The 19,918-nt window shown below is 37.7% G+C and overlaps 1 protein-coding gene and 1 long non-coding RNA gene across 6 annotated transcripts in view; both read left to right on the plus strand.

The window, feature by feature from the left end:
* The window catches only part of LOC147838686 (uncharacterized), a 1,589,207-nt gene that overhangs the window by 1,437,904 nt on the left and 131,385 nt on the right, over positions 1–19,918 (plus strand). The window lies entirely within an intron of this gene.
* Positions 1–19,918, plus strand: part of shc3 (SHC (Src homology 2 domain containing) transforming protein 3) — a 68,654-nt gene that overhangs the window by 20,513 nt on the left and 28,223 nt on the right. For all 5 annotated transcript variants that reach the window (XR_015519796.1, XM_087300508.1, XM_087300510.1 and 2 more), the window contains 2 exons: positions 8,748–8,818; positions 18,098–18,161. Coding sequence is in view for 4 of the 5 variants with exons in the window: in XM_087300508.1 (XP_087156634.1) it covers positions 8,748–8,818; positions 18,098–18,161 (135 nt within the window). In the remaining variant the exon portion in view is untranslated. The remainder of the gene's footprint in view (positions 1–8,747; positions 8,819–18,097; positions 18,162–19,918) is intronic.

A 19,918-nucleotide genomic window follows, 5' to 3' on the forward strand; every position in this document is an offset into this window, starting at 1 on the left:
CTGTGAGCCGTCTGATTAAAAAACGTGCCCTTCAGAATCAAATCAGCAGGATGCCCTTCTAGACCTTTCACTTACTTCGAAGACACTACTGACTACGCTTACTTGGACGTCTGTAATCTAGTTATTTGCCTTAATAGACAATAATATAATTAAGGTGTTTATGTGAAGTGCTTTCATGTAAGAGTTCCCTGTGATTTTGGGTGACTAACTGCAGTTTGGCAGTTTCACTTTCACTCATGAACATTTCATTCATGCACTCGTGACAAACTGGGGTATTAGACGCAAATAAGGAGTAAGGGCTTGTGAGAGTGTTATGGAATTTAATAACGCACTCCAAAAGGAGAGCAAAAACCTCCGCATTTCGCAATGTGTGTGTGTGTGCGGTCCTTTATGCTGGGCTCAGACTGCATGATTTTCAAAGTAGACGTGTCACAGATGTTTTCACACTGAATGACTCTCTGGGCTAGCGTTTTGTCGCTGCTTTGTTTATGCTGCAAGGTAGATCGGCGACAGGGACTTTCACATTGCATGACTTTACAATAGAAATAATCGCTGACAACTTCTTCCAAACTACATGTCACAGCCAAAAACATTTAGTATATCTTTTGTTATTGCTACTTAACAAGAAAGAAGCCTTTAATGGGGTGGAAAATGTACATATTTGCTCACCTGGGTTTGAAGGGAATAAGCCATTTCTCCTCAACTTTCTTTTTAACTTTCTGGGCTCTATTTTGACGGTCCATGCGCAGAGCGCAAAACGCAGGGCGCAAACGCTTTCAGGGTGTGTCAGAACGCGTTTTTGCTCATTTAAGTGAGCGCATGTTCTAAAAGGGTTGAGTTTATTTTCTTAATGAGTTATGGGTGTGTTTTGAGAATAAATCAATTAGAGTCACATCTCCCATTCCCTTTAAGAGTCAGCTGCGTCGCGCCAAGAGCGCATTCGCTATTTACAGGACGCAAAGTAAGTCTAAGTGGAAAAAATGAGCATTTCACAAGCAAACAGTTAACAGTTACAGTTTTTTAACAGAAAACAGTTAAACAGAGCATCTACTGCGCAAGAATGAGAGATAATGAAACTACTTTCACTTTCACTCTTGGGTAGGGAAACCTTTACGCACAGACATCAATTAGTCTATAAATAAATACTTTTGTTTGTCAAGCGCAAATATTCGTTTCAAAACTATTTCTAAATTCAGTTCTAATTTCTAGCAAACGAATAAATGAATAATAATAACAAAATGTCTTCAAAAACCTGAGTTATATCCTAAAACACATGCTGTGCCCCATATGGTCTAAAACCTGACAGGTGGACAAATCTAAGCTTGTTTTTAATAAAACAAATATAAATATGGATATAATAAATAATACTGCTAATAATAATAACATTATACAAAACCACATTGTTATGAATGAACTGAAAAAGCCTCCCGAGATGAAGAAGACATAAAAGCAGTGATTTTTCATATTTATGTAGGCTAGAAAATAATATGTTTTGTAATATTTTAATCCTTTATATTTATATTCTATATCTATTCTTATTATAACCTATATATATCCTTAATATTGAAATTTTTTTCATATGTAAAGATATTTGCCTATTGCTCTCTTGTGTGTATAAGCAGTGTGTAAGTGAGGCGCAACTCTGCGCTGGAGTTTAGACCGGGTTTGTTTTGGTCTAATGAAAAATCTATTTTAGTTTTTCAAAATAGCAACGCGCCAGCGGTCCGCCTCAGAACACCTATCTTTTAGACCAGAACGCCTATGAGCGCACAAATGAGCGCTAATGCACTTGCTATTTAAACAGCGTAGCGCAACGCCTCAAAACCACTCTTGCGCCAAGCTGAAACTACCAAAAGACTATTGCGCCGCGCTTTACGCCACACTGCGCCGGGTGTATGATAGAGCCCTCTATATGAAACATCAAACAGACATGGGTGCTCCTATCAAACCTCCACTAGTTTTTCCTCCATATCTTGGGTCCAAATAAACCGAAAATGAGCACTGTTAACTTCTGCCTCAACCTCCCGCTGGCCTGCAGGTACACACACACACACACACACACAAGTATAGGTGATCGCCAAAGTTATTTTCAGTCAAAACTCATTTCACACGGTGTGATTTGAATCGCAGACAGCTTTAGATATTTAGCACGGCAGATATCTCACGGGCATCAGCGACTCATTGTCGATTCTCTCAGATCGCTTCTTTGATAGTTCACACTGTGTGATTGTCACTTACATGCACGAGCAGCGATTTGCCTGTGATTTCAGGCTTTTGTCAGCGATTTCTCAAAATCGGTGCTAAAATCATGCAGTCTGAACTCGGCATTAATGACAGCTGTGTGTGTGGATCTTGTCGGAAAATATGGCAAAGTCCTACATGACGATAATAGTTTGATTGTGGTGATTACTTCTATAATGCCACTAATATCTGCATACTGCACATGTCTTTTCCATTTCTGTTAATTTCAGTTATGACTTTAGTCGGATTAAGGTCATCAAAAATCGCAGTTTGAAGCTTATGCAGACCTACAGTTCAGAATTTATGTTTAACTGAATAAACACTTAGTAAACACAAACACATCTCATTAAACATCATTTATTTTCATCACCAATTATCATAGTAGATCAGTTTCTCAAGCCGTTTGTGATGCATTTTGGAAACAGGAGATGAGCCCCTGGTCTAATGCGCCACCTGGCTTGAGAAACTCGTTCTTAACGACTTATATTTAGTTATTATTTGGGTAGCACACATATTCTGAATACGCTTGTTTCACGCAGCCGCCATTTTAAAGAACCAAAGTGAGGCTGGGGTGGGAAGAAACCCGGAAGTATAGGACCAGCACTGTAAACATTGCAGTAACATGCTGTGGACTACAAAACTCCAAATGCAGAAATGTTGTAAGCATCACTTTAATATAATTTATCAACAATTAAAAGCAATTTAGCATCAAACAACATTACAATCTCTTTAAGAGTAATATGCTCAAGTGTCCTCCTTGGCTTCAGTTCATGGCACCAGTTGAACACCGTAGGAACGCTTTCCTGCTTCAGCCTATGTAACCCGGTGAGTGATAAAACACTGCAGTCCTCTATAGCACGCCCTCGTGTTGTCTGTAATAGTGTTGTCCCGGTACTGACGTTTTAAAAATGTCAATTTTCCGCTAACATTCATTCGCCACTGAGCGCGTTCATAAACAGATTTACCACTCAGTTCACCCAGTGCAAACACAGACACACAGAGACTGGAGCGCGAAGCAGCCGTGAAGGTCAGTTGAGTCATTAAGCAGATCGCTCGGCTCGTCTGTGTTTGTGCTCAGTAAACAGCGGTGGGTGAACTGATGACCTTCTGGGCCAATCGCAGTCATTTCTGTCGAGCATGTGAGCACAATGGCAAATCAGCGCTGTTTTAAGAAAGCCATCAACAGTGCCTTAAATGTTAACGGGAAATAGACAGTTTTTCTTTTAATTCAGTATCGTTAAAGGTCTGATATAGTGAAAGAATCAGTATATTAACTTGAGTTTAATAAATGGCATCTAAAACGTGTGTTTGGGAAAGAAAACGTTAACTATATTTCCAGTCCTATATTCCCAGGTCCTATATTTCCAGGTTTCCTCCCACCGTAGCCTCGCTTTGGTTCTTTAAAATGGTGACTGCGTGAAACAAGCGTATTCAGAATATGTGTGCTACCCAAATAATAACTAAATATAAGTCTTTGAGAACGGGTTTCTCAAGCCAGGTGGCGCATTAGACCAGGGGCTCATCTCCTGTTTCCAAAATGCATCACAAACGGCTTGAGAAACTGTTCTACTACGATAAATGGTGATGAAAATAAATGATGTTTAATGAGATGTGTTTGTGTTTACGAAGTGTTTATTCAGTTAAACATAAATTCTGAACTGTAGGTCTGCAGCTAACTAGTGCCATTTCCCTTAACTTAGCTGAAAATGAGCTCTGATATCCCTTTTATTTTCACTTTTCATTCAGAACAGACCTTCGGGTCACTCGGAAGGTGGCGAAATTATAAATTTTTGTCACTTTCTCTTCACTGATAAGATATACAGCCAGGTACACAACATTCCTATGTAACTCCCAACAATACTTCTGGGTTTCTTCCCATGGCAGCCTGGATTTCGCTTTTAAAAATGGCGGCTGCGTGAAATCAGTCTATACCTTCGGCAGAATTTAAATGAGCCATTTTAATCTAGATTAATTAATTAATCTAAATTAAAAAAAAATATCTATGCCCACCTATAGTTTAATCCCTATATAAAGTAATGTTTGCATAATAGTTCCCCTTTTAAATCTCTTTTATAAATGTAATCTACATAACAGGATGTCTCTTTTACTCTTTCTCTTATACATGCATTGCATTGTTCACTGTTAAATCAGTGTTTTCGATGTTACTGCATTTATAAGTGCATTAGTTCTAACATATTATGCAATATAAAAATGCATAATGTGCACTGACCCCAGATCTTGCACCCTCATGTATTTTAAGCGTATTATCTAGTGTGTTTACGATCATATAAGCATGTTCGCGGCCCCATTGAGCTAAAGGTGACTCGGATTCGTGCGGGATGATTCATACATTATTCCCTTCTTGTTTTTTTTCCCTCTGAATAGTCCATGGTAAAACACGAACCACCAACATGATTAAATTAGATCATCATACATCAGTGTTTTATTAGCAATGATGAACGTCTAAACATTATACGACAGTATTTTGTCTACTTGTCTAATTGTTGTGTATTTTGTGCGAGTTAAAAGTTGACGGCTTCCATTCTAAACCTCTCTGGCATTCTTTTGTAGAGCTTAATGTGTGTTATTCTTTACAGTTCACTTATTGAGCCACCCTGTGCATGAACACACACACACACACACACACACACACACCATGCTCCATTTCACTAAAAGGACAGCTGCTGACATTGACTGGACGGGCTGTTCTCAAACACTAGTGTACAGACTATAGACTTTACATACAGTATTTGCTTGATTAATAGGATTTAGTAAAACTGTGTGCGCTTAATAATTTTTTTTTCATCGAAAGCAATTAGGGATTTTGGTTGTTCAATGGTATTAATTTGTGGTCAGTGTTGTTTTAGTACCACCATGGTACTGTTATACAAATATTACATTAATACTTTCAGCTAGAAGCTTTTTTTATCCATTCATTAATTTTTTTTTTGACTTAGTCCCTTTATTAATCTGGAATCGCCACTGCGGAATGAACCGCCAACTTATCCAGCATATGTTTTACGCAGCGGATGCCCTTCCAGCTGCAACCCATCACTGGGAAACACCCATACACTCTTATTCGCACACATACATTACGGACAATTTTAAGCTTACTTAATTCACCTGTACCGCATGTCTTTGGACTGTGGGGGAAACCGGAGCACCCGGAGGAAACCCACGCGAAGGCAGGGAGAACATGCAAACTCCACACGGAAACGCCAACTGAGCCGAGGTTTGAACCAGAGACCCAGCGACCCTCTTGCTGTGAGGCGACAGCACTACCTACTGCGCCACTGCCTCGCCTGACCTTAAAATGATTTTGAAAAAATGAACAACTGCTTTTATTCTAGCTGAAATAAAACAAATAAGACTTTCTCCAGAAGACAAAATGTTATAGGAAATACTGTGAAAAATTTAATCTGTTAAACATCATTTGGGAAATATTAGAAAAATAAATAAAAATTCACAATGGGGCGAATAATTCTGACTTCAACTGTATGTACTACTCTTTAAAATCTATACAGTTTGTCGATAATCTTCGTTACTGTTTATCCAAACCTCTGCACTGACTCACTGTCCGCTTCCGGCCTGCACTTTGAGTCTCTGTGTGCAGTGCAGAAGCTGATTTTCTGAGTATGTGTGTGTGTGTGTGTGTGTGTGTGTGTGTGTGTGTGTGTGTGTGTGTGTGTGTGTGTTTAGGGCTCTGCTCAGGTGAGCTACTGCAGGTGACTCATTGATTTAGTCAAGGAAGGCTGTAGTGAGACTCTCATTGAGTGAGTCATGCAGCAGCAGCAGCGGCGAGAGATCAGTGAGGGGAGAGGCTAAAAAAAGACCAGGCGTGATGTCACGGTTAAACTATGATGTCATCCACTGGAGACAAAGTCACTCTGATCTCTGAGGAGGCCTTTAAATATATGCAGAGCGCTGTTAATAGTTATGTAATGCTTATCAGAGTTTATTTCTATTTTGTTGTTATTATTGTTATTATTATTATTATTATTATTATGTTTTTTTATCTTAAACATGCATGTTTTCTTTTATTGTTGTAACTTTGTATTATTTATTTATTAATTAATAGCCGTTTTGATGTTAATATTTAACGTTAGGTTTGTGAGTTAAGGCTTCACGGTGGCTCAGTGGTTAGAACTGTGGCCTCACAGCAAGAAGGTCCCGTCTGGGTCAGTTGGCTTTTTTTCTGTGGAGTTTGCATGTTCTCCCCGTGTTGGTGTGGGTTTCCTCAGGGTGCTCCTGTTTCCTCCACAGTCCAAACACATGCGTGCATGATTGTGTGCGCGAATGTGCTAGTTTGTATGGGTGTTTCCCTGTACTCTGTTGTGGCTGGAAGGGCATCTGCTTTGAAAATATATGCTGAAACAGTTGGCGGTTCATTCCGCAGTGGCGACCTCTGAAATAGAGACTAAGCCAAAGGAAAATGAATGAATGAAGGAGTTTAGGATTGTCAAAATGAATTTATTTAAATGTTTATTTATATATTTCTGTTTATCACTGTTGTTATATTTAATACTGTGCTATTATTTTAAGGTTAAAGTTTTGAGTTTAAGAATCAGTGTTTAATAGAGATGGGTACATTTGAAGTGGACTTTATTTTTCGTATAATCATTCTTATTTTCTACATTACCTAACTTCTTATTTAAAAAAAAAACAATACTTGACTGAGACGAATACCATAAGATGAAATTCATGCTATTTTTTATATTTCTTTGTTTATTTATTTTAGATTATTGAATTAATTTAATACTTTTTGTTATGGTTTATGTAGAGATTGGATTATGAGTGTTTTTAAAGATTAATACTTTAATACTTTGCTTTAGTAGTACATTTTTTAATTGATTTTTATTTATATAAATAATGTAGGGTAAGGATTTGGGTTTAATGTTCAAGTAAATGAAGTAAATCCCTAAAGACTTTTCATCGTTCTTTTTATTGTTTCATTTATATTTACTTTATTGATATTGATCCTAAGGTCGCTGGTTGGAGTCCCGGCTGGGCCAGTTGGCATTTCTGTGTGGAGTTTGCATGTTCTCCCCGTGTTGGCGTGGGTTTCCTCCACAGTCCAAACACGTGCCCTTAGGGGGATTGAATATCGTTAAATTGGGCATAGTGTATGAGTGTGAGAGTGTGTATGGGTGTTTCCCAGTACTGGGTTGCAGCTGGAAGGGCGTCGGCTGTGTAAAACATATGCCGGATAAATTAGCAGTTCATTACGCTGTGGCAACCCCTCATGAATAAAGGGACTAAGCCAATGGAAAATGAATGAATGAGTGTAATTCTAATATCATTCATGCAGTGTTATGTAGAGTTAAGAATATAGGCTTAATGATTAAATTAATTGGTCAGTTTTATGTGATTTTTATTTTATTTTTTTCATTTTTGTTCAGTATAAAATGTGTAAAATACACAAGTGTTGATTTCATGTTAATAAAAATGTATCTCTGCATATTTTAGCTTTACCAGTGTGTTTGTGTGTTTTGTATGTGGTTGTGTGACAAGTTTGACTTTTGTGTGTGTTAACCATTGTTTAACAGTGTGCGACTGTAGATTAAAGCAGATTAAAAGCGTTAACAATCTTCCACACAAAAATAAACATTCATTAATTTATTTAATCGCCCTCATGTTGTTCACTACTTGGATTCCTGGTTATTATTTCTGATTATGATTGTGATTAAAATGCTCTTGCATGGCCGAGTTTACAATGACCACAGCATGTCAAGCTCTATGAGCTCCATTCACAAAGAAGCATCACTTACTCAGTTTCTGAATGAATCATTGGATTTGAACAAATCATTTGAAAGATTAAATCGTTCATCAAGACTTCCTGTCATCTACTTGCAGTTTTAATGTCATATTCATAAATGACAGGCTTAATAAGCCAGCACAAATATTCATTCATTCATTCATTCATTCATTCTCCTTTGGCTTAGTATCTATTTCAGTGGTTGCCACAGTAGAATGAACTTCCAATTATTCCAGCAGTGGATGCCCTTTCAGTTGCAACCCAGTACTGGGAAACACACATACACACTCATTCACACTCATACACTACGGCCAATTTTCAATCACTCATTCATTTTCTTTGGCTTAGTCTCTTATTTGTCAGGGGTCACCAAAGTGGAATGAACCACCAACTATTCAAGCATGTTTTATGCAGCGGAAACCCACGCCAACACGGGGAGAACATGCAAACTCCACACAAAAATGGCAACTGGCCCAGCCAGGACTCGAACCTGCAACCTTCATGCTGTGAGGCCACAGTGCTAACCACTGAGCCACCATGCCACCTCAACACAAACCGTGAAATATTAATCACTAAATAAAAATCGCTAAAGATACTGTTTTTTTGTCTTTCTATTGCGAATGAAGATGTTTCAGCAGTTTATGTTGCTTTGTAATTCTACTATTGTGGTGTTTCATGTGCTTGTTGGCTAAACCAAGGCCTAGTATTCAAGAGAAGCAGTTCTAATGTCGTTTCTGTGTTTGTTTTTCAGTATCTGGGCTGCATCGAGGTTCTTCGCTCCATGAGATCTCTGGACTTCACCACACGCTCACAGATCACACGGTACGAACACACTCTCTGTATTCATACACAAAAACGCTAAAAGACCTAAAACAGTCATGCTGTGCAATGAATGGGCTATATGCACAGTAAGAGCTCTATTTTGACGATCCATGCGCAGAGTGCAGGGCGCAAAAGCATTCAGGGCATGTCAGAATCCACTTTTGCTATTTTAAGGACTGAAAAATCTGCTTTGAGCTGTGGCGCATGGTATAACAGGGTTGAGCTTATTTTCTTAATGAGTTATAGGTGTGTTTTGAGAACAAACCAATCAGAGTCTCATCTCCCATTCCCTTTAAGAGTCAGTTGCCTCGCGCCATGGCACATTTGCTATTTACATGGCGGACTTTGTAAGTGGAAAAACTGAACGCTTCACTAGCGAGAAAACCGTTAAACAGAGCATCTGCAGCGCGGGAATGATAGAATGAGCCTCCTCATTGTTTACTTTCACTCTCATGGATAGGGAAACGCACTGACATCAATTAGTATATAAATAATTAATTTTGTTTGTTAAGTGCAAATATTTGTTTCAAAACTATTTCTAGCTATTTCTAACTATTTCTGAATTCAGTTCAATCCAGCAAATGAATAAATGAACAATAATAACGAAGTGTGGTCTAAAACTTGACAGATGGGCAAATCTAAGCTTGTTTTTAATAAAACAAATATAAATATGCACATAATAAATAATACTGCTAATAATAATAATAACATTATACAAAAGCAAATTGTCATGAATAAACTGAAAAAGCCCCCCGAGATGAAGATTGCATGAAAGTATTGTTTTTATATTTATGTAGGCTAGAAAATAATAATTTTTTTGTAGTATTTTATTCCTCTAATTCTTTTTTCATTTGTAAAGATATTTGCGTATTGCTGTACATCCTGTGTGTATATTAAGCAATGTGTAAGCTAGGTGCACAACTAATGCGATCTGCGCTGGACAATAGACCGGCTTTGTCTATTGAACCGTCTATTTTAGTTTTTCAAAATAGCAACGCGCCAGCAATGCACCTTAACACACTTCCTTTTTTAGACCAGAACGCCTATGGGCGCACAAATGAGAGCAAATGCATTTGCTAATAAAACAGCATAGTGCAAAACAACAAAACGACTCTTTCGTCAAGCTGAAACTAACAAACAACAATTGCGTCGCGCCTTGCACTGCATTGCGCCGGGTTTAAGTGTTTTTCAGCCACCGAAAAACTGATTATTGTGACTTTTCAGTTTCTTTTGCAGCATCCATAATGTATTTGAATTAAAATATAATCAGTTAAATAGACTTAAGCATCCATTTAGTTTTTTAAGTGTAAAACAAGACGAAAGACCGCTCACAAACAAGTGCCGCTAGGAGCAGCGGGTGTGCGCAAAAACTCCATTGAAAGTTCATTCATTCATTTTATTTTCGGCGGTTTATTTTCGGCGGTTTTGTTCCTTTATTCAAACATTAATCTGAATCATTCAGAATCTTTTCCACCTGATTGAGGACACAATTCTCATATAAAACTTGGGGATTAAAATATTCATTATGCCCAATCCATCTTACTTTGATTATAGACAGCTACTCAGTTAACATGAACATGACTTTCATATTTCCTAATTCTGTATAGTGAAGATTGAGGGTGTTTACAGCGGTTTGACGGATAAATATGAATTTGTAGTAGTGGTACCAAACAGCATTTCCCATTGTTTACATTAGTGGTTACCAAAATTGTTCTTGGAGGGCCGGTGTCCTGCAGATTTTAGCTCCAACCCTAATCAAACACACCTGAATAAGCTAATCAAGTTCTTACTAGGTATACTTGAAGCACCTAGGCAGATGTGTTGAGGCAAGTTGGAGCTAAACCCTGCAGTGCACTGGACCTCTAGGAACGAGATTGGTAACCCCTGGTTTGCATCCTTGTTTACATCCTCACTACAAAATAACGTTATGTTGTAGATCGATTTAAAAAAATAAATGCACTTACAGGTTGTACAGCTTCGTCATTTGGAGGAGTTTTTAGCCGAATCCAGCACTGAATCGGGAGAGATTCTGGAAGTTCTCCTTTGTCAAATACTAGCTGTATATTTTTTTTATAATTCTCTGGAACATAATTAAAATTAAACTGTAAGCTCTTCTGTCTTTGTGTCGTGTCCTTTAAAAGCCCAAATACCGAAACAGAAGAAACTCTGTGCTGCGCAGTGTGTGCGCGTGTGGTAAATGTGCGTAATCTAAAGCATTTGTGATCTCACTAGCCCGAAAGTATTTTTTTGTAGTCCCCAAAACTCATTCGCTGTAGGCTTTGCTAAGCGTACTCTGTAAAAGCCAATAGCTATGCTTCCATCCAAAAATGCGATAAACTTTATGCGCAAAACTGGATTATCGCATAAAAGACGTGTGAATAAAGCAGCGTTTCCATCCAACGAGTCAAAGCGAACAAAATGGTCACTTCCTGATTAACTGGCGCCTAATATCAACAGTAAAAGCTGAATTTACTGCAGCAGGAGAAGCTGCTTCAATCTTTTTTTCATCTAATAAATGACTTGTGCCTCACAAAGCAATCCTGACAAGCAGTGAACACGCGGTGGTGTTTGATGGTGTCAGACGGGGAGCACAGACGCTCTTGATTCTGGAGGTCATTAATAATATAATAACACTAATACTGAAACGGTAAGGCGCTTTAGAATGACCAAAACAACATTTCAGGGGGTCCTCATGTACAAAGACCTTCGTTGAAATCATACTAAAACATTGCGTATGTATGAAACACTGCGTACGCGGAACCCCTCCCATATTCTCTATGTACATCCGAATTAACGTGAAACTGACCGCACGTGCACAAGTGCAAAACCCCTCCCTGCCTCCTCCCCTGTATGAATATGCTAATGACTCTACCTTGGCAAAACCTAACGAAAAAGCAATTGCAAAAGCAAGCAAAAAGAGACACTTTGAACAGAATGTGAATTGGAGGTGCTCCTTTCGGAGGTAGACCAGAGAAAAACTGTTATTTGCAAGTTTGTCATTGAAATGAGCTAGTTGAGGGCTTTCTGCCCGTTTAAATGACAGAGACAACAAAGCTAAAGAGGAAGGACATCAGTAGCGTGAGTGGCGTAGCTTGTAAAGCGCATAGCAACATGTTTTGACACTGTCATTCATGAACCCGGTTGGAATCCAGCGTCTGATGAACTCGTTCTTCTTTTTCCCCCCACTACATATCAGATTTTGCCCACTCTTCATCCCGAGGAAGACAAGTAGGAATCATTAATAAGTGTGTGTATTTTGTTAAGCGCATTTGAGCATCATAGTGTTTGCACATTTATTGAATGGAAATGTTTTCGAGTCACATATGCAAATCCATCTTCAGATAGCGCCTTTATAGCAATGTGCGTGCAGTCGATCGCTCTGATTACATCGAGAAAACCGGCGATCGCTGCAGATTGCGCTTTAATGTTTGGCTGGTCAACTGCATGGCATGGAAACCTTATATACCTGCTAGACATGCGGATGATCCCGTCCCATACAGCTGCCATCGCACGGCTCAAAGATACTTTGTAGTGTGCAATTTAACACAACTGCCTATAGGAGGCGCTGATGGAAATAAAACAAACACACACAGGAAATGCACGTGCATGAAGTTGGCGTAGAACAATGCACATTCTCACGTTCATTTCCTCGTTAGTAAATCCAAACGAGAGTGAAATTTGGCGTACGCAAAATTTTTGTGCGCACACAGCGTTGATACATGATGTTTTACAGTGTGCTCAGCCTGATAGTTTGTCCATTCACACACATTTTTATCATCACATGATCTCAGTCCCTTTATTAATCCGGGGTCGCCACAGCGGAATGAACCGCCAACTTATCCAGCAAGTTTTTACGCAGCGGATGACCTTCCAGCCGCTACCTATCTCTGGGAAACATCCACACACACATTCACACACACACTCATACACTACGGACAATTTAGCCTACCCAATACACCTGTACCGCATGTCTTTGGACTGTGGGGGAAACCGAAGCACCCGGAGGAAACCCACGCGAAGGCAGGGAGAACATGCAAACTCCACACAGAAACGCCAACTGAGCCGAGGTTCGAACCAGCGACCCAGTGGCCTTCTTGCTGTGAGGCGACAGCACTACCTACTGCGCCACTGCATCGCCCATCACAGGGGCTGTTTCTCAATATGAGTTCCTCAGCTGTCTTGCGTCCTCGTGTTCTCGTGCAACGTCATCATCAGCTGCCTAAGTTCAGTTCCAATACTCAAGACCGCAAGTACGGAGGGCGCGTGAAACTTCCCGGATGTGTTCTTGATATCGAGGACGCACCGATGCAGACTTGAGCACTGAACTCGCTCTGGAAGTCCCAGAAGTCATTGCGACTGGAGGTGGGAAGCGCAGCATTTTATCTAGATTACTTATTAAAGTTCAGAGATATCACTTATTTACCTCAGGAGTTTCCCTAAAGGAAACGGCGAAAGTAAACATTAACATGAACATCTTAATAAAGGAATAAACACATTAAGGGTTGTTTGTTTGCTGAAATTCGTATTGAAATGTATATTGTGCAGGGTATATTGATAATGCTTTTATGCAAAGTATATATTTTGAAGAGGGGAAAAACAATAAATCGTTGTATGAGTGCTGTAATGTTTAAATAATTTACCATTTAAAACACGTGAAGGTCATGTGACCATCAGGAAGAACGCAGCATCCCATTTCTCAAAGGACGCGTTCTCTGCCCTCGCGGTCTCCTGAGTTCGTTCTTCCGAGGACACCTGGCAAGACCGCTCTCCACAAGAACACAAGTCCGTTCTCTGCGTTCTTGGAATTGAGAAACAGCCATGATCTTTTTTAACAAAATCACATGACCTTTTTTAATGCGCATGCTGGAGTTTGTGCGGTAAAAGTGTTTCCTTCGCAGTTTATGTGCATATGCATAATGCGCATAAAAATAGATGGATGGAAACTAGCTAATGCCTCCCTCTGCATTGAACTCTGAGCGTCTTACATTCAGAGAAGTTGTTTATGTTCACACAGCTACATTACACATCAACTAAAGTGTCAAATATGATATCGTAGTGGACCACCCCTTTAACCTGATTGACCGAAAGCACAGTTTCTTCTTTTGTGTTTATATATTGATAAATATTTATATTCTGTTGTTTTGCTACTAAATCACAGTAATGGCTGTTGTTCTCTGCTTTTTAGCTGCTTTTGGGTTACATCACAGTTAATGGCCCCCATGTGGCGATACATGACTGTTATCAGCTCTTTTATGTGTGTTTTCTGTATTTGCATCCTCTGCCAAACTCTCATTTATTGTTGCTAAAAGCAGCGCGTGAGATGTTAGTGAGTGTGTGTGTGTGCATGCGTGTGTCTCTATATGTGTGTGTATGAGTGTAAATTAGTGTGTGTGTGTGTGTGTGTGTGTGTGTGTGTGTGTGCAGATGAGTCATTGTGTAACATTAGCGTGGCAGCAGCGGATCTGGGCTCATCCCAGCGGACGGCTCTTGTTTATTGAGCGCTGTGTTGTGTGGGCCGCTGTTAGCGTTAGCTGCGCTGGAGATGACATGTCATATCCTCTTTTCTGCCTGACTTCCTGCTTCACATGAGCACACACTGTCCACAACGGAGTGTGAACCCTCGGCACCCTAATATTACAACATCAACCATAATAACATAATAAATATAATATAAATATAATATAAATAATATATAATATTTAACACAGATTTAGATTATTATAAATGAATCATTATAAATACACTGATTATTATAGTTTTTAGTACTGTTTTATCCTAAAATGTTGATTGTTATATATAGTTTATTCTGATCTATTATATATATATATATATATATATATATATATATATATATATATATATATATATATATATATATATATATATATATATGAGCAATATCACACTCGTATCATTGCGATATGGCTGTATATCGGCACTGTTGGGAGGCGTGCGTTGGCATGAGGCCGCAGGGTGAGTGCCTTAGTCCCCCCAGCAGTGCCGATATCGGAGGATCGGCTCTTTAATGTTTATTGCACCCTTCAGAGAAAAATACAGGAGAAATACGGGAAAATACCTTTACAGGATAAGAGCGGGATAGAACTGTAAAATACGGGAGAATCTCTGGAAAAATGGGAGGGTTGACAGGTATGCTAATTTCACAAATGTTACATGTATAATGGAAAGATGTCACATTCAAGCTTTTTCCTCATAAACGCAAAAATGTCAAACAAAATAAAATCAATCTTTTTTTTTTCCATAGTGAGCCAACTTTTACTCTTTAGATTAGCATTCTTTCTTTTGGGATTGTTTAGTTTAATTCACAGAATTTTTACAAAGAATTTATACAGTAAACTCGCTAACATTTTTCGTCACATCCATAAGGAATGTTTATTTTCCTAATTTTGAACCTAAAAGTTGTTTGCAGACAGATATTTTTATGATCCCATAACTCTGTGGTTAGTAGTTTTGGAAAATATGAACAGATGTTTCGATATAATGTTAACATATACACTCTCTTTGAATTTTACTGTGTTTTGATTTTCTTTATACAAAACAGAGTTGGAAATTTTTATTCCTTAAATTTATTTTAAACAATATACAGACAAACTCCACTGTATATTTTATGTAATAATAATAATTATTAATATTAACCTCATTAATATTATCATTATTAGCATTTGCCTATCAGGAAACAACATTATCATTTTTATGCATGAATCATCATTATTATTATACATTATTTGACTACATATACAGGGTGGGCCATTTATGGTGTAACGTCACAAATGACAAAAAGTGCATTTTGTTGTATATTTCTGATAACAAATCCACTAGAGGGCGCTGTCTACATTTGTGCGAATCTGAACTACATTACTAATGCTGTATGTTGTTGTACATTTCAAACAACAAATCCACAAGAGGGCGCTTTCTGCATTTGTGCGAATCTGAACTACATTACTAATGCTGTATGTTGTTGTACATTTCAAACAAATCCCCAAGAGGGCGCTTTCTGCATTTGTGCGAATCTGAAATACATTACTATCAGTGCATTTTGTTCCACCTTTCAGATAACAAATTCTATAGAGAGGGCACTATCTACATTTGTGCGAATCTGAAATACAATACCAATAGGGTTTGTTGTTGTATGTTTCAAACAACAAATCCACTAGAGGGCACTGTCTACATTTGTGCGAATTTGAAATGCAATACTAATATTGTATGTTGTTGTACATTTCAAACAACAAATCCACTAGAGGGCGCTGTTTACATTTGTGCAAATCTAAATTACATTACTAATGCTGTATGTTGTTGTACATTTCAAACAAAAAATCCACTAGAGGGCGATGTCTACATTTGTGCGAATCTGAAATACATTACTATCAGTGCATTTTGTTCCACGTTTCAGACAACAAATTCTATAGAGAGGGCACTATCTACATTTGTGCGAATCTGAAATACAATGTGAATAGGGTATGTTGTTATATGTTTCACACAGCAAATCCACTAGAGGGCGCTGTCTGCATTTGTGTAAATTTGAAATACAGTACTAAGAGTGTATTTTGTTGTATGTTTCAAACAACAAATCCACTAGAGGGCGCTGTCTGCATTTGTGCGAATCTAAATTACAATACTAATGCTGGATGTTGCTGTACATTTCAAACAAATCCACTAGAGGGCGCTGTCTGCATTTGTGCGAATCTAAATTACAATACTAATGCTGGATGTTGCTGTACATTTCAAACAAATCCACTAGAGGGCGATGTCTGCATTTGTGCGAATCTAAATTACAATACTAATGCTGTATGTTGCTGTACATTTCAAACAAATCCACTAGAGGGCGCTGTCTACATTTATGCAAATCTAAATTACATTACTAATGCTGGATGTTGTACATTTCAAACAAATCCACTAGAGGGCGCTTTCTGCATTTGTGCAAATCTGAAATACATTACTAACAGTGCCTTTTGTTGCACCTTTCAGATAACAAATTCTATAGAGAGGGCACTATCTACATTTGTGCGAATCTGAAATACAATACCAATAGGGTTTGTTGTTGTATGTTTCACACAGCAAATCCACTAGAGGGCGCTGTCTGCATTTGTTTAAATTTGAAATACAGTACTAAGAGTGTATTTTGTTGTACGTTTCAAACAACAAATCCACTAGAGGGCGCTGTCTACATTTGTGCAAATCTAAATTACATCACTAATGCTGTATGTTGTTGTACATTTCAAACAACAAATCCACTAGAGGGCGCTGTCTACATTTGTGCGAATTTGAAATGCATTACTAATATTGTATGTTATTGTACATTTCAAACCACAAATCCACTAGAGGGCGCTGTCTACATTTGTGCGAATTTGAAATGCATTACTAATATTGTATGTTGTTTTATATTTCAAACAAAAAATCTACTAGAGGGCGCTGTCTACATATGTGCAAATCTAAATTACATTACTATTGCTGGATGTTGTTGTACATTTCAAACAACAAATCCACTAGAGGGCGATGTCTACATTTGTGCGAATCTGAAATACATTACTAATGCTGGATGTTGTTGTACATTTCAAACAACAAATCCACTAGAGGGCGATGTCTACATTTGTGCGAATCTGAAATACATTACTAACAGTGCATTTTGTTAAACGTTTCAGACAACATATTCTATAGAGAGGGCGCTATCTACAATTGTGCGAATCTGAAACGCAATACCAATAGGGTATGTTGTTGTACGTTTCACACAGCAATTGAATTTGAAATACAGAACTAAGAGTGTATTTTGTTGTATGTTTCAGACAACAAACTCATTAGAGGGTGCTGTCTGCATTTGTATGAATCTGAAATGCATCACTAATAGTATATGTTGTTGAATATTTCAGACTACAAATCCACTAGAGGGTGCTGTCTGCATTTGTACAAATCTAAAATACATCACTAAGAGTGTTTCGTTGTTTATTTCGATGTTATATACTCATAAAGTTTACTGTAAACTTGATGTAATTAATTTTTTTATTTATCTAGCTATTATTATTATTATTATTATTATTGTTGTTGTTGTTATATGCCATCAACAATCAACAATCATCATTCTACCATTGTCATTGTGTATCATTTGACCAGCAAAAAGGATTGCACTGAGACTGTTCAAATCTTTCTCAGAATGAACCGTGTTGCACTTTGGTTTCCTGAAGGTCTGTTTTCAGACAGTTTGCTCTCACTGTACTTCAGGCTTACTCATATCTTCATATTTGTGTGTGTGTGTTTTTTTTTTAACAGGGAGGCGATCAGTCTGGTGTGTGAAGCTGTTCCCGGTGCCAAAGGAGCTCTGCGCAAGAGAAAGGTACACACACACCATCGGCTAATAATAAAAAAATAATGACAGAATAAGTTGAACTGCAGGAGTGCACTGTATTCAGATTCATGTCCACATTCTATTTCATGTATTTGCAGTAATATTTCAGACATATCTGATCATTGAGTGATTTAGAGTAATATATCGTATGTATATGCATTCTAGTCTTCGTGTCATTCTGTATTAATGCAGAAGTGTGTGACTTGCGTGTGTTGAGTATGTAAGGCAGGCGTGTCCAAACTACGGCCCGCGGGCCATCTGCGGCCCGCAATCAGTTTTGTGGCGGCCCGCGAGGCTTTTTATAAATATCAATAGAATCTGGCCCGCTATACAAAAATGAACGTAATTCAATAAATAACCACCGGGTGTCGCTATTACATGCATTCAATTAAGCAGCAGTTCTTGTTATGATCTATCTATCTATCTATCTATCTATCTATCTATCTATCTATCTATCTATCTATCTATCTATCTATCTATCCATCTATCCATCTATCCATCTATCTATCTATCTATCTATCTATCTATCTATCTATCTTTTTATCTATCTATCTATCTATCTATATACACACAGTTGAAGTCTGAATTATTAGCCCCTCTTTGATTTATTTCTTATTTTTTAAATATTTCCCAAATGATGCAAGGACATTTTTACAGTATGTCTGATAATATTTTTTCTTTTGACTTTTGTTTTATTTCGGCTAGAATAAAAAGCGGTTTAATTTTTTTTATGAACCATTTTAAGGTCAAAATTATTAGCCCCTTAAGTCTTCAGAACAAACCATTGTTATAAAATAACTTGCCTAATTACCTTAACTTGACTAGTTAACTTGATTAACCTAGTGAAGCCTTTAAATGTCACTTTAAGCTGTATAGAAGTGTCCAGAGATGTATAAAGTACTAGAGACCCATACTTAAGTAAAAGTACAAGTGCTCTATCAAAAAGTGACTTGAGTAGAAGTAGAAGTGCTCTTTAAGCACCATACTTAAGTGGAAGTACTAAAGTATTCAACATTTTTAGTACTTAAGTATTGCAAGTAGTTTATTTCAAAATTTACTACTCAAGTACTGAAAGTAAAAGTACAAGTATTGTGTAATGTAGTTATTAAAGAAAGCAGTCAAAAGACATCATATTGTTTTGTTTATTTTAAATATCTTTGGGGCACTTGATTAAGCAGAATGAAAAGAAACATGGCTTACGATACTGTTTTTCTTTGTAAATAATTTCTATGGTACAAGAACTCAAATCGTCAGGCTCTTTTACCAGAAAATCACTTCACTGATGAGATAATTCAGCATGTTCATTCATATTCTCTCTCTCTCTCTCTCTCTCTCTCTCTCTCTCTCTCTCTTTTACACACACACACCTAAATGTACACTCTCACACATTCATACACTCTCACACACAGTTCTCACTCTATCTCTCTCTCTCTCTCTTACACACACACACACACACGCACACACACACACACACACACTTTTGTGAATTGTGGGGACATTACATAGGTTACAATTGTTTTTATACTCTACAAACTATACTTTTGAATGCTCTAACCCCAAATCCAATCTCTAAACCCAACCCTTACAGGAAATTATGTGTAGTTTTACTTTCTGAAAATAAAAAAATATTTAGTGTGATTGAATTTTATACATAATGTCCACATAATTCACCATCTCCTCCTAACATCTTTGTAATACCGATGTTGTTATACATATACATGGGCGCACACACACACAAACACGAA

This window comes from Danio rerio, chromosome 21 (genome assembly GCF_052040795.2).
Source record: "Danio rerio strain M-AB ecotype USA chromosome 21, GRCz13ab, whole genome shotgun sequence".
In the NCBI taxonomy this organism is placed as follows: Eukaryota; Metazoa; Chordata; class Actinopteri; order Cypriniformes; family Danionidae; genus Danio; species Danio rerio.